The sequence below is a fragment of the Apis cerana genome, linkage group LG1, assembly GCF_029169275.1.
Source record: "Apis cerana isolate GH-2021 linkage group LG1, AcerK_1.0, whole genome shotgun sequence".
Lineage (NCBI taxonomy): Eukaryota > Metazoa > Arthropoda > Insecta > Hymenoptera > Apidae > Apis > Apis cerana.
Genome location: NC_083852.1, coordinates 16,472,468 through 16,485,200, shown reverse-complemented (window position 1 = coordinate 16,485,200; position 12,733 = coordinate 16,472,468). Strand labels below are relative to the sequence as shown.

General features: G+C 36.1%; 1 protein-coding gene and 1 long non-coding RNA gene across 4 annotated transcripts in view; one reads left to right on the top strand and one right to left on the bottom strand.

The window, feature by feature from the left end:
* LOC108001577 (uncharacterized) overlaps positions 1-12,733 on the bottom strand; it is a 120,964-nt gene that overhangs the window by 41,483 nt on the left and 66,748 nt on the right. The gene's annotated exons all lie outside the window — the stretch shown is intronic.
* LOC108001573 (relaxin receptor 1) lies at positions 186-7,815 on the top strand. 3 transcript variants are annotated; one of them, XM_062070886.1, is made up of 21 exons: positions 186-1,456; positions 1,848-1,961; positions 2,255-2,326; positions 2,465-2,567; positions 2,678-2,749; positions 2,827-2,898; positions 2,969-3,112; positions 3,185-3,253; positions 3,320-3,385; positions 3,631-3,699; positions 3,814-3,885; positions 4,208-4,279; positions 4,397-4,468; positions 4,550-4,620; positions 5,103-5,264; positions 5,549-5,694; positions 5,942-6,092; positions 6,522-6,651; positions 6,780-6,970; positions 7,135-7,290; positions 7,365-7,815. In XM_062070886.1, the coding sequence occupies exons 1-21, from the start codon at positions 1,369-1,371 to the stop codon at positions 7,508-7,510; spliced, it is 2,238 nt and encodes a 745-aa protein (XP_061926870.1). In that variant the 5' UTR covers positions 186-1,368; the 3' UTR covers positions 7,511-7,815. The 3 variants fall into 3 exon arrangements, with proteins under 3 accessions (XP_061926870.1, XP_016918115.2, XP_061926871.1); XM_017062626.3 differs by having other exon boundaries at positions 3,628-3,699; XM_062070887.1 differs by lacking the exons at positions 186-1,456; positions 1,848-1,961 and having other exon boundaries at positions 2,306-2,372; positions 3,628-3,699.

Below are 12,733 nucleotides of genomic sequence, written 5' to 3'. Positions count from 1 at the left end.
CGCGTCTCGAGGCTTTCGAGGGCCGAGAAATCTGACACAGTATCGCGATTCGCAGACGTTAAGGTTTTTATTTTATATATATATATTAATGAACGTATCGAGTATTGTAATTTATAGATTTTCGAAAAAATCTTGCCGCGATGAGATTAAGCCTCTCTTCGTGTCAACTTTAATCCGGTTTTCATCTTCGAGAATGGTAGAAGAAAACATGTCAAAGGATAACTTTTTGCTCTACAGTCTTCTATAAGACGCCTGTAATAGTGGAAGGAAAGGGCGTAATTTCTTTTCGTATCGGTCTCGTTAAATATTTACCTTTGATTGGATTTGCGCGATTATATACGTATCGTGAAATTCCAACTTATTACCAGAATTTCTAATTTTTCCAATGAAAATTGTTCTCCCTTTGTAAAAAGTTCGATTACTCGTAGATGCAGGAACTTTTCACGGGGGAAATTGGACGGAGGTGTGCAATTTTCATTGGAAAATGAATCAGAAATTCTGGTCGGTTGGAATCGTGGACAGTTCATTCGATCGATACTAGTTCTCCATTAATGGGTAATTACACATTCCTCGATCGGTATTGTTTCGAGGAGAGTCACGCCATTGGCGCGAATTGCTCGAATCGTGACTCCAACTTTGTCAGAGACGTATCTGCATACGTTATAGAGTTTCGCTTGGTGCGACGATCGTGAGTGAACTTTCCGAGCGGGCACGTAATTGAGCAATTATTACTTGCTGCGCTTAACTACGTTTAACAATTTTTATTTTGCACGATCGAAAAACAATTATTTTCCTTTCCTTTCGTTCCAATCAAAACGCGTATTCGACTCGTATTGTTTCAAACTGTGACTTCTATCTCTGATATTTCAATTCATCAGGCTATAAAAATAAAAACTGGATAATATCTTGTCAAGTTTTGTCTAATTTCTTAAATGCTGCTTACAACAACCTCATCACCATTTTCCATCAATCGATTCCATCAATCTACACGCGAGAAGTTTCAAGCGAGAAGGACAAACTTGAGAAGATACTCGTCGATTCAAGATACTCGTCGATTTAAACATTTCGTTCCAAGAGACTGTTGCATTCTACGCCGCGATTTGTAGTTCGTTGAGGTAAATCGATCGACGTAATTTGGAGTAATAGAGCCGCAAAAGACGGACAAGAAATCCTGATTCGAGGACGATGAAGAGCGCCTGTGCGTGGTGGCCGAGCTTGGCGACCGAGCTAGCGAATGCAACCAGTGTCATGCAGTCGTTGCACCGAGTGCACGTGGGGAACGTTGTCCATGCGAGGGGATACACGGAAGCCCGTGGAGCACAGGGACGTTAGAACGCTTTTAAAGGAGGGAGAAGTTCGAGTTTCGAGATGAGGTACAAATATATCGGTACGATAGGCGCGTTCCTGATCGCGACCACGTGCCTTTTGTCGGGGTTGATGTATTATTTCAGCCAAGGTATGCGATCTTTATTAATAAAAAAGCGTAATTTGATTTTTGATATATCGACATAAATGAAATATTTAAGGATTATTAAGGAATTATTTGTGATTTAAAATTATCGAAATGTTTTATTTCTATGTATTCCTGAGATTTTGAAATTACATTTCAATTATTATATATATATATGAGATTATTTCTTTTTCGATAATAATACGATTAAGAAATAAAATGGAATTAATACAAAAAAAATGATTGGTCAATTGTTTATGCAATAATATATTCTTTTTTCATTTGCAAGCGAGAGATCGATTTAAATCATCTACTCTATTCGCGTTTCATTGAATCTTTATGCTTGCAAACAATTGTTGGAAAGGCATATATCTAATTCTAATTTTCCTGATTTCAGATACTTGTCCAATGGGAACGTTCCTTTGTCAGAACACCACCATATGCCTACCCCAGAAAAATTGGTGCGACCAAGAAATCCAATGCCCATACGGAGATGACGAGCAAAATTGCTGTCGGTTCATTATATTTATTTTTCACCTCTCCCCCCAAAAAAAGGAATCGATTACAAAAAAAATAATGGTCTGAACATTTTATTATTTGCACGTGACACTTTTGTATTGGCTCAAAAGTATCATCAAACCGCCTCTTTCTCGGTCAAGAAACAAATTAAATTTAAAATTTAGTTACGATGTTATGACATTTTTATACGCCGCGCATCTTCTTCTTTACACTGTATAAATGCAAACATTCCCCCTCCCTCCCTGTTGGAGCGGAGCAAATATAAAAAGTTTACTTTGTATGCAGATGATTATCACGGAGTATTGGACTGGTTTGGCAGTGACAGAGATTCCAAAGCTGTGAAGGAGTTCGTTTGTGGTAAAGCAATATCCATAATTTATCGGAGAACGGAACACAATATCGTGTAACGGAAATAAAAATGCTACGATATAAAGAGAGATACGCAATGGATGAGATAAGAATTGTCAATTTACGTATTTTTCTCCTTTCTGCTAGATGCCACCGACGTTCCTGTCGGTTGTAAGTACGTGATGTGCCGTGCAACGTGTCAAGGATACTCGGAAATTCCACGAAACTTATCTTCTCAAACTACTTCCATGTAAGAATTTTAAATGTTCCCGGACGGGAATTCCTCCCTCGAGTGTATAATTTTTTAATTTTTATAACGTTAATAGACTACGTTTGTTTATCTTCGATGATTTCTTTTAGAACTTTGTACGATAGCTCGATTGAACGCGTCTCAGCGGGTGCTTTCGCACAATATTCCGAGATTCGTATACTGTGAGCTTTTACTTAACTCGAATTTTATTAAACCAATTTGAATATCGAAAAATGTAATATTAACGTTACTTTTTTAGGTATCTCGATGACAGTAATATACGTGAGCTAGAGAAAGGAGCTTTCGCCAATTTAACCAAATTGTTCTGGCTGTGAGTACATGGAATGTAATTTTAATTCTCATATAAAATGATGAACTCGCATAAATTTTCGATTGAACAGAGCTGTGGACAATAACGAGATTAGTGAATTTCTCCCTGGACATTTTACCGGTTTGATTAAATTGGAATCTTTGAAGGCCAATAAGAATCGACTCACTATGGCAGATTTCTCAGACTTCAAAGGAAGCGTTTATTTGAAACTGATGTAAGATAATTAAAATACAATATTATGTTAATTAATCGCAATCTTAGAATTCGTCTTGTATCGTTATTATAGAAATCTGAACGAAAATCAATTGACTTCGAAAGGATTGTGGTTGTCGGAATTACCAATGCTTAACGAGATGTAAGTTCAATTCTTTCTTCCTTTTTTCTTTTTTACAATCGATTTACATAAGAATTCAAATTTCAGATTCTTGGATGAAAATAATTTCGAATCAATTCCTTTATTCGCTGGATGTCCCTCGTTAAAATCCCTGTACGTACGTAAGTAAATAAGAGAATATGGAAAGATTAATCCTTGAAAATACGACGTATCTCACGATTATCACAATTACCATCATCATGGACTATTTTTCTAAAATTCTATCCCGATTTACCACGTCTTAACACCCGTTAAACTTAAAATTCTTCGCGCAAAGAAGTATCGCAGATAAATTCCGCTAAGAGGGTTAAAGCTATTCTTTTTTAACCGTTGTTATTTATGAACCACTGAACCAGAAGTATGCAAAGGAACAAGATAAAGGGGATCGAGGAGGACACGTTTCAAAATTTGGAGCAGCTGGTCGAACTGTAAGTTCCTCGCGTTACATCAATTTGCGTACGCTCCTTATGGCAGTGTAACGAAGTTATGTCCGTCGTACATCATCGTGTGTCGTGTGCAAAACGGATTTTTTTCCCTTTCAGTAATTTGGCGTTCAACGAAATAACGACCCTCCCGCTCAATGTATTCCAACCGTTAAAAAATCTGACGAGCCTGTAAGTATACGAGGCACCGGTATCCACATAAATTGTAACGCTACACGTCTTAAGCTACGCGCGTGCTTGCAACATGTTTACCTGATATTTACCGTCGTACACACGGCGTTAGAAAAGCAAACGAGAGGAACGTCACGTATGCCGGCGTTAAAACTTTTATTTATTGTACCGGCACGTACGTGCGGAAAATAAGGCCGATACGAGTTTTGCCGTGTCGTTTTAGCAAATTTTATGGTAGAATTAAAGCCCGTTTAAACGGGGATTATTATAAACCTGCGGCTGGTGCGCATCGAATAATTTTGAAAATTGTTATTCATTACAGACAATTAGGTTATAATCATTTACATAATTTACCGATTACCGTTTTGAGCCCGTTGACGAGACTTCGCTCTCTGTAAGTTCTATTCAGATTTCTATATTTTACGATACGTTTATTATATCATATTTGCGACTCGTGGAAATTCTTTTTTTCAATCGTTCTTTTTTAATCGAGTGATCCTGCGATTTTTAGGGACTTGGAGGGTATAAATTTGGATTCGTTGGAAAAAAATACGTTCAACGTGTTCAACATGTTGGACTTCATGTAAGTAGATTCTATCTGGGTTCAAACGTAGGACAAGTTTATTTCGTACGTAAATGGAATTTAGCGAATATCATTTTACAGATACTTCAAGAAGTTTCATTATTGTGCGATGTATACACCTAACGTAAAACGTTGTCGACCCACCAGCGATGGTAAGAGTTTAAAAAAAAAGTGATACGATTAATTTCTTTCGTTCAAAATATTATTCAATTATAAGATATTAAACTAAAATTAATTTAGACTTTATAACTCGGTAATAATAACTCGGTATAAACGTGTTCTTTCGGTTCATCCTTATAAATAATCGTGATTTACTACGTCCTATTAACTTACCTATGCGGCTTTAATCACGAACAACCCTCGCATAAAATAATCTGACGTTAATGGGTTATGAGGCTACTATTAGGCCATTAAATACATTTCTCACGGAATTACAGCTACTATAACATTACTTAATGATTTTAATCACGCTTATAAAATATCTACTAGTTATTAATATAATAACTAATAATAATTGTAGGGGTAATATTCCGATTAAACTTGTTACTAAACTTTCGACTCGTTCGAAAAAGAAGAAGAAAAAAATATTAAAATGCAAATAATGGATTCATATTCGATGCAATATTCTACACAGGCGTATCGTCGTTATCTCACTTGCTCGATAAAACTTTGTTACGAGCAGCAGTATGGATAATTTCTGGTGTCACCTGTGTGGGCAATGTGCTTGTATTATGGGGAAGATTCACGGCCAAAGACGAGAACCGCGTATTAACTATCATTATTCGAAATTTAGCAGGTAAATTATATTTTAAATATTATTACACTAAATTTATGAAATTAAGAGGGGATTGTGGTTAATTTTATGACTAACAAATATTATTATCCCTATTTTATAATAATATTTATGGACAAAATGTTATGCTAATGTTTTCGTTGCATGATATATCACGTTACAAAATTATATTTATTCGAAACTCTATTTAAAAAATCGATCTCGTTTGTTGTTAATGTTGTAAAAATGACACATCTATCTCAATAATGTGCATCGTAAATCATGCAAGGAATATAATCTTTTTACAGTCTCTGATATGTTGATGGGATTGTACCTATTCATAGTCGCTCTTGCGGACATAATATTCCGCAATAATTACTACCAAACTGCCAGCTCATGGATGTCCTCCTGGTTTTGCACTTTCTTAGGAATTTTGGCAATGACGTCTTTAGAGGTATTCTGAATAAATCGCGAATTTATTAAATTTATTAAATGTCAAATTTCATGTTCAAGTCTCGACAAAACTGGTCAGAAAGACGGACAGAATATTACCAAAACTTTCGATTATATATACATATATATTTATTGAAAATTTTCTATAATTTAAAAGATTGAAATATCATTCACACAACTATTGGATATTCGAGTGTTTGTAAAGTAATCGGATGTTAATTTTATTGAAATGGAAACGATTTATCAAGGTTTCTGTATTGATCCTGTCGTTCATGTCTATGGAACGATACGTGCTAATCGCGGCACCTCTGAAAGGTCACCGTACCATGACACCCCAGACAGCATCTACATCGGTGATCATCATTTGGATCATAGGAATTACACTCGCCCTCGCGCCAGGTTCATTTTCACTTTCTTATTTGTTCGAGAATCTTGATCGGTGATAATATCTAACCCATCAAGATGTCGGGCTACTTGTTAAATGGTTGTAATAATACGAACCAGACGATGTGCTTGTTTCATTTTGTGAATCAATTGCATGCCACGTTGATTGTATTCTAATTGTATGTAGAAGAGAGTAATATTGAAATTCAAAATAATTTTCTTTCTAATAATTTAAAATTTAAAAAACGACAAATCGTGAATTTTTATTTTATATTATATTTTTCATAGTGATTTGCACTCCTTCCTAAAGGAATCAAATTCCTTTATAATCTCTCTTCATTCGTTTCAACGTATCACGAATACAATCGAGTTATTTTATTTTCCATTTTGCTGTAACAATTAAATCCAGAGATGTTTCAAAACTAATAGTAATTCGTTTGAAAGTGATCATCTGGCGAAGCAGCACGAGATTTTACGGAGTGAATGGAATGTGCTTCCCTCTGCACATCGACGATCCATTCCTAATCGGATGGGAATATTCGGCCTTCATCTTTCTAGGAATAAATCTTATGGGGTAAGCAGTGACTATTTAAAAAAAAAACTATAGAAATTAAGAATAGTTCATCGGCGTTTAATAAACGTTTCTTCGTTTCGAAACGAGGAGGAAAGAGTCGTAAAGTTAATGTTAGTTGGCGATTACAGGCTGATCACGATCGGTTTCGCTTACTTCGGTATGTTCTTGAGCATTTGGAAAACGAGACACGCCTGTTCCTTGTCTGTCGGCGATTCTGAATTCGCCTTGCGATTTTTTCTCATCGTTTTAACGGACGCGGCCTGTTGGGCACCGATCATCGTTCTGAAGATTAGAGCTTTGTTGAAGTATCCCATTCCAGGTAAATTATTTAAAATTGCATCGTCCAAGTACGAATGTTAATCGACAACTGATAATTCGATTTGCAGGATGCGAGTTAAATTGCACGTTTGATTAAAAAAAAAAAAAAAAAAGAAACGGATGCTCTAGTTCAAAAATAATTTAATGGAATATATTTTGTTACAGCCGATCTTCACGCATGGGTGGTAATTTTTATATTACCCGTGAATAGTGCGGTTAACCCGTTGTTATACACGTTTACCACTCCGAAGTTTCGAGAGAAATTGCACGATGAATGGTTTAGAAAAATGCATAATTGCGTGACACGAAAATCCTCCCAAGGTATTTCATTGTAATTTGAATATTGGGTTAAATTAACTTAACGAAAGAGTGAAATTGACAAGGAAATATTATAGATTCGCGGGTATCCACGACGATAAACAAGAAGAATATAACGTTGTGTTTGAACAATGGAATTAATAATTACGACAATAAAATTCCATCGTTGTTTCAATTTAATAAGGAGAAAATTGTGTCTGTGAAATGCGATCACGTTTTATGAATTCGTATTATATTACGATTCATTCAGAGAGACACTTACTTTCTCATCGATTAACAAATTCAAATTAAAGCTTGATGATAATAATTTTATAAAGAATTATACAACTATCGTTGAATATTACAACGAGGGGAAAAACTCTTTCTCTGTATAACAGCTGTTGCATATAAAATAAAACATGATTTCTAAAAATTATACGAGAGGAAAAAAATTATTATTGCTATGCATTCATAAGAAAAAGAAATGATTTAATATTGTATTAAAAATTTTCGACAAGGTAATAAGTTAATAAACCCATCGTAAACGATTATCGCATTATCAATCAAAGTCAAGAAGATAAAATTATCTATATATAGACAAATTCAATCACGCGTAGGTGGTAAGTAGTCACATTGACATTAAACATAAAATTCAATGCCACATTGTTCAACGATTCACAATGATCAATCCCCTATTTTACGTCGTATTTTACCGGAATAAATTGAAGATCATTGGCCGACGAGGCTCCAAGTTATTATCATCTTAAACGTTTAACTCGAATTTTTTTTCACGAGATAGAAGGAAGTTAATTTCACGGTGTCGTAAAATGACATTGTCTATCGGTTTTGCCATTACCTTTTGTAATTAGTTACAGTTGCCCTCCTATTCGACGCACCCACCTACGCTTTACCTCGTCGAACAGAATTAATTCCTTTGCGAGGAACTTAAAGGTGGTATCCTTTTATTAATTCAATCAAGGATTGAACATTGTATCATCCTGCCTTGATAGGTGGTTTAATCAATTACCTATACGTTATTAGCCGACAGATGCATCGATAAGATACAAATTATCTGTATGGAAGCATAAAGTTCGTTAAAGACGGAAATTTTCACCTCGTAATTAAACTTCCTCATTTTTATCCCCTTAATAATAATATTCGTAAATTGTACGGTAACCACAAAAATTATTTACCACGCGTACCCTTATTTTCCAACCATTTTCTTCTCTTTCTTCCTTTTTCCTTTTTTTAAACAAGTTGGAGCGCACATCGAAAAATTGATACATTGACGGTGTAATTGAGTTTTCACGATTAATAAGCGTAACGAGAGCCGATTAATCGCGTTCAAACAAGCGAGGATATTTGAAATATCGCGGCGCAAATTAAAAAGGCAATCTCATATTGTAATTAAATATTTTTATTGAGAGGGGATCGAGCGCGTTACGACGGAATATAAATTATTATACCGGCCAAAAAAAAAAAAGATGCATCGTTGCACTCTACGATTCGCCGCCACGTGGGCCGCCTCTTATACGATATAATGTATAATTTATGGTAGATGGGAGGATCCCGTTAAGGGGCCTCGATACTTCCTTGCAAAACACTTCGTCTTTTCGGACTGATTTTTCTTCCCGCCTTCAGAGGGACGTACGACGCTTGTCCTATTACTTTTGCTACTATTCCATTATTCCAATCAAATAATTAATTTTGTTTTCACTTACTAAAATTTCGTGAAGCTCGTTAAAAAAAAATCCTTTACGGAGTAATGTTTTCGATTTTTTTGAATACTAAAGTAAAGATATTAATATTAGAAAATTCGTAATAATTATTAACACGATAAATTTTCTCTAATCTAACACCGAATCTTGGCGTACTTGAACTTCTGTATCTCGAATAGAAATTATCTTGTAGATAAAGACGAAGGTCGCATTGCATCACGCGAGTACGTTTCAGGGTTGGGGCTTGATCGATAAAAGTTCGTTACACCGAGGTGCAAAAGCTTGGTTGCATTTTAAAATCCCGTATAAGCATGCAGGTGAGCGTGCAGTGCGTCGTCCTTGATCCACAGTAGGTGGGTACATCGGTGCATGTAGCTTGGAAAATAAAGGAATCGTGTGCACGTATCGCGTTGAGAAATAGCAACCAAGTGTACACAAGGTGTATATGATTCCGTGGGATGATTCAATGATTCCATTTGGAAGTGAAATCGTTTCCTCGCGCGACTCCAGAGCCTCCCCTTAATTCCCTCTTTTTCAAATATCTCTAATTATCCCTTCAGAATCGTCGACCTCTTGCAATTTAAACGTTCGATCGATCCACAAAACTTGTCTTTCTGAATAAAGATCTCTCCTCTTCTTTAGAAGCAGACCTTTAGTTCACCTTTAACAGTCGTGCAAGACTCTGAGGAGACAAAGGACGAAGAAAAGGAGAGGAAAACGGGAGGATTAATCGGGCGAGATGGTTTCGTTGAGTGGCTTCCTCCTCGATTCGCGAAACGTGATCGTTTGAATACGGATGAGATGATTCATAGAAACGCGTTTTCGTGCGTGGTGTTCGCTTTTCGAATCGATAATGGCCGGCCGGTGTACAGGGAACGCGTGCTAGCTACATCGGCACGCTCATTATCTTGCAAATTAATTCCTTTCTAACCGTGCATGGAAAAATGCGTGTTACCTCAACGTACCTCTTCCCTCCCCCTCTCTGTCTCTCTTTCTGCCAGCGAGAGACGATCCGTAATTGTAAACGAGGGACCGTTTTTCCACGCTATTTTTCGGCTCCCGAGCGATGGAGTCATGATGGTACTACACGGATGGAATCTGTGCATGCAACTACGTTTCCCCCCGGGGTTAACCTTGACGCAAAACACGGACGCGAATCGAAGGGAAGGCTTAACTTGTAATCACGAGTGATAATAACTTCACTAAGCCGGAAGGATGCGATCGGAGTTGCAGCCACGATGGCAGAAGGAAGATGAGCTATCCATTACGCGTTAAGTGTCGATACATGTGACGCGATATATTTGTTCTCCGTATATATATGTATATTGAGGATCGTATAAAAAATGAAATTAAGCTTCAAATCAGCTGGTTATCTCAATAAAATAATTACAAACTTCTTGCGCCATTACGTTACGTTGAAATTTTCTTCTCGATTATTAAAAAATTATACGTACTTGTTATCAAGATTTCGAGATTCAAATTCGCGAATGAAAATTTTTAAAATGTAATTTTTAAAATAAATGTCCTTAGTAGGACATTTTGCGGGGATTTTCAACAGTCGATTCGAAAGCCACTGTCCCGCGACTTTCTTCGTAATCAGAAAAAGTTGGTCCCTTCTTCCTTGATCTCCGAAGTTTAACGCGAGGAATGCGAGGGGCGAGCGATCGAGTGATGAAGCGTATGAATGTCGGACATAGGATTTTTTAACGAAATTTAGCGGTACGCCAGCAACCGGGAACCGTTGTCGCGCGCCGACTTCCGCATTGCGCGCGGTTTTTCGAAACGGCTGGGAATCCTTTAAAGTTCCTTAACGAGATGATGACTCCTCGGATCGTGCGGTTACGATCTCGTATAAATCTGCACCCGTACCACGAGTGGGACACGTTAATTAAGCGCGCGCGCCTTTTCCTAGTTCACCGTGGAAGCTTATGCAAATCGATCTCGAGAGCTGGATATATCGCTGGTTATACACCAGGCGCAAAGATAAAATCGCCTCGCCTTTCTCCCGTGCGCGCGACCGGGTAAAAGAAAAGAAAAACTCTCTCTTATTGTCCCCTTCCCCGTGAAGGAAAGAATCGACTTGACCGGTGATTAAACGGTTTTGCACCGTTTTGCTCCGTGCTGTGAATGCAACGAAAATCTGCTGAGTCGGCGTGACACGTTGGCCAGGGGGGAGGGAGCTAATTCGTGCGAAAGTGAGAGGCGGAGATGATGATGTTGAATTGGCTCGTTTATTTTATTCTTGTTATTGTTCGATGATTGATCGGTGTTGCGAATTAGTTTACAGGATCGTCCTGCGTCGGGGAATCCACTTCGGTGGATGAATTTTACGCGTGAAAAAAGAAGAAGTTTCTTTATTAATAGTGTGTTTATTCTCTTCGATATCTCGTTCAATATCTTCGCGAAATATTTCGAACATTGGCTGTGTTTTGTACGTTTAATTATCGTGTTATGTTTCAATGTAATTCGTTGTAATTGAATTGAAAAGAAGATCAAATAGGAGGGTTAATGTTGTACGAATTTCTTTTACTGTTCATCCGTGTAGATTCATCCACTGTAACGAGATAAATATTTCTTAGGAATATTTAGAACGTAAGAAAGAGATTTTCTATTTTTTATTTACATATCGAAGTAATTGGGTTAAGAATGGAAAATTACGTAATTTATTCTTTGATAGTCATAAATCTTGATAAATATCTCGTATTTATCTTGATGTTAGCAAAATGTTAGGAAAAATAATGCGAGGTTACCATTGGTCATCTAATTTCGAAAATGAAAATCGAAACAAATGGATACGTTCGAACGAATCTATAAATCATATATTCCTCGTGGAAATTACTTTTCGTCCGGAAGGTTCGGTAACCTTAATTACATTTTAGAAGATCTATCTAGTTTGTATGCAATGTGAAAGATGAGTGAAAGCACGCCCTTGCGGAAAAGTTGATTGACGGTGCAACGTGTGACACAGAATTTGAGAAAAGGTTGCAATTATTAGCAATAGTAGAAAGAACTTTGAGTAATGTTGTTTGTCACCACAATCGTCTTTACATTGTTTCTTCACTTTTTATTTGTTAGCCAACGTTCGTTGACCGACATACTTAAATTGTCTGTTCCTTTCGTTTCACATTTATCCGAAAATAAAAATCTGAATTAAAAGTTGGAAAAATATATACTGATATAATTCTATATCAATCAGTATGTGATTTAACGATAATTTCTTTAATAATATTCCAATTTCTCGCACGATTTTGATTTATTTATTAATTTCTATTTCTCGTAATCATAGAAAACAGACAATTTATATTTAGAAAAATTCGATGAAATTTTATTTCAACATCGTTTGCACGTCAAATTAAATTTATATCAATATTCAAATTAATGACCACGTATGACGTTTCTTACTACTTTCTACTTACAGAAATTTTCACTTATTTATTTACGATCAAATAGGAATTCAGAGATTTAAAAACAAAACATACAGATTGTTTTCAAAAAAATATATTCCATCGTATTACAAGCAAATTTACTATCACGACATTAAAGATATAAAATTCGATATCGATCGAAAGAAATATTTTAAACTGATATGAAATACGACATAATTCGTCGTGATATTTTTAAAATGCACTTTGTATTATACAAAATAATGTACAATACAAATTATTTTGTACTTTGTATATCGCGTTACTATTTTTACGATAAATTATGATTAATTGGAATAATGATTTATCTACGTTTTTAGGACACAT

Excerpts from the sequence above, each read along its gene's own strand:
- LOC108001573 (XM_017062626.3), top strand. The coding sequence starts at position 1,369 with ATGAGGTACAAATATATCGGTACGATAGGCGCGTTCCTGATCGCGACC. Across the intron at positions 2,327-2,464 it reads TGTGAAGGAGTTCGTTTGTG|ATGCCACCGACGTTCCTGTC; the intron begins GTAAAGCAATAT and ends CCTTTCTGCTAG. Across the intron at positions 2,899-2,968 it reads TTAACCAAATTGTTCTGGCT|AGCTGTGGACAATAACGAGA; the intron begins GTGAGTACATGG and ends TCGATTGAACAG.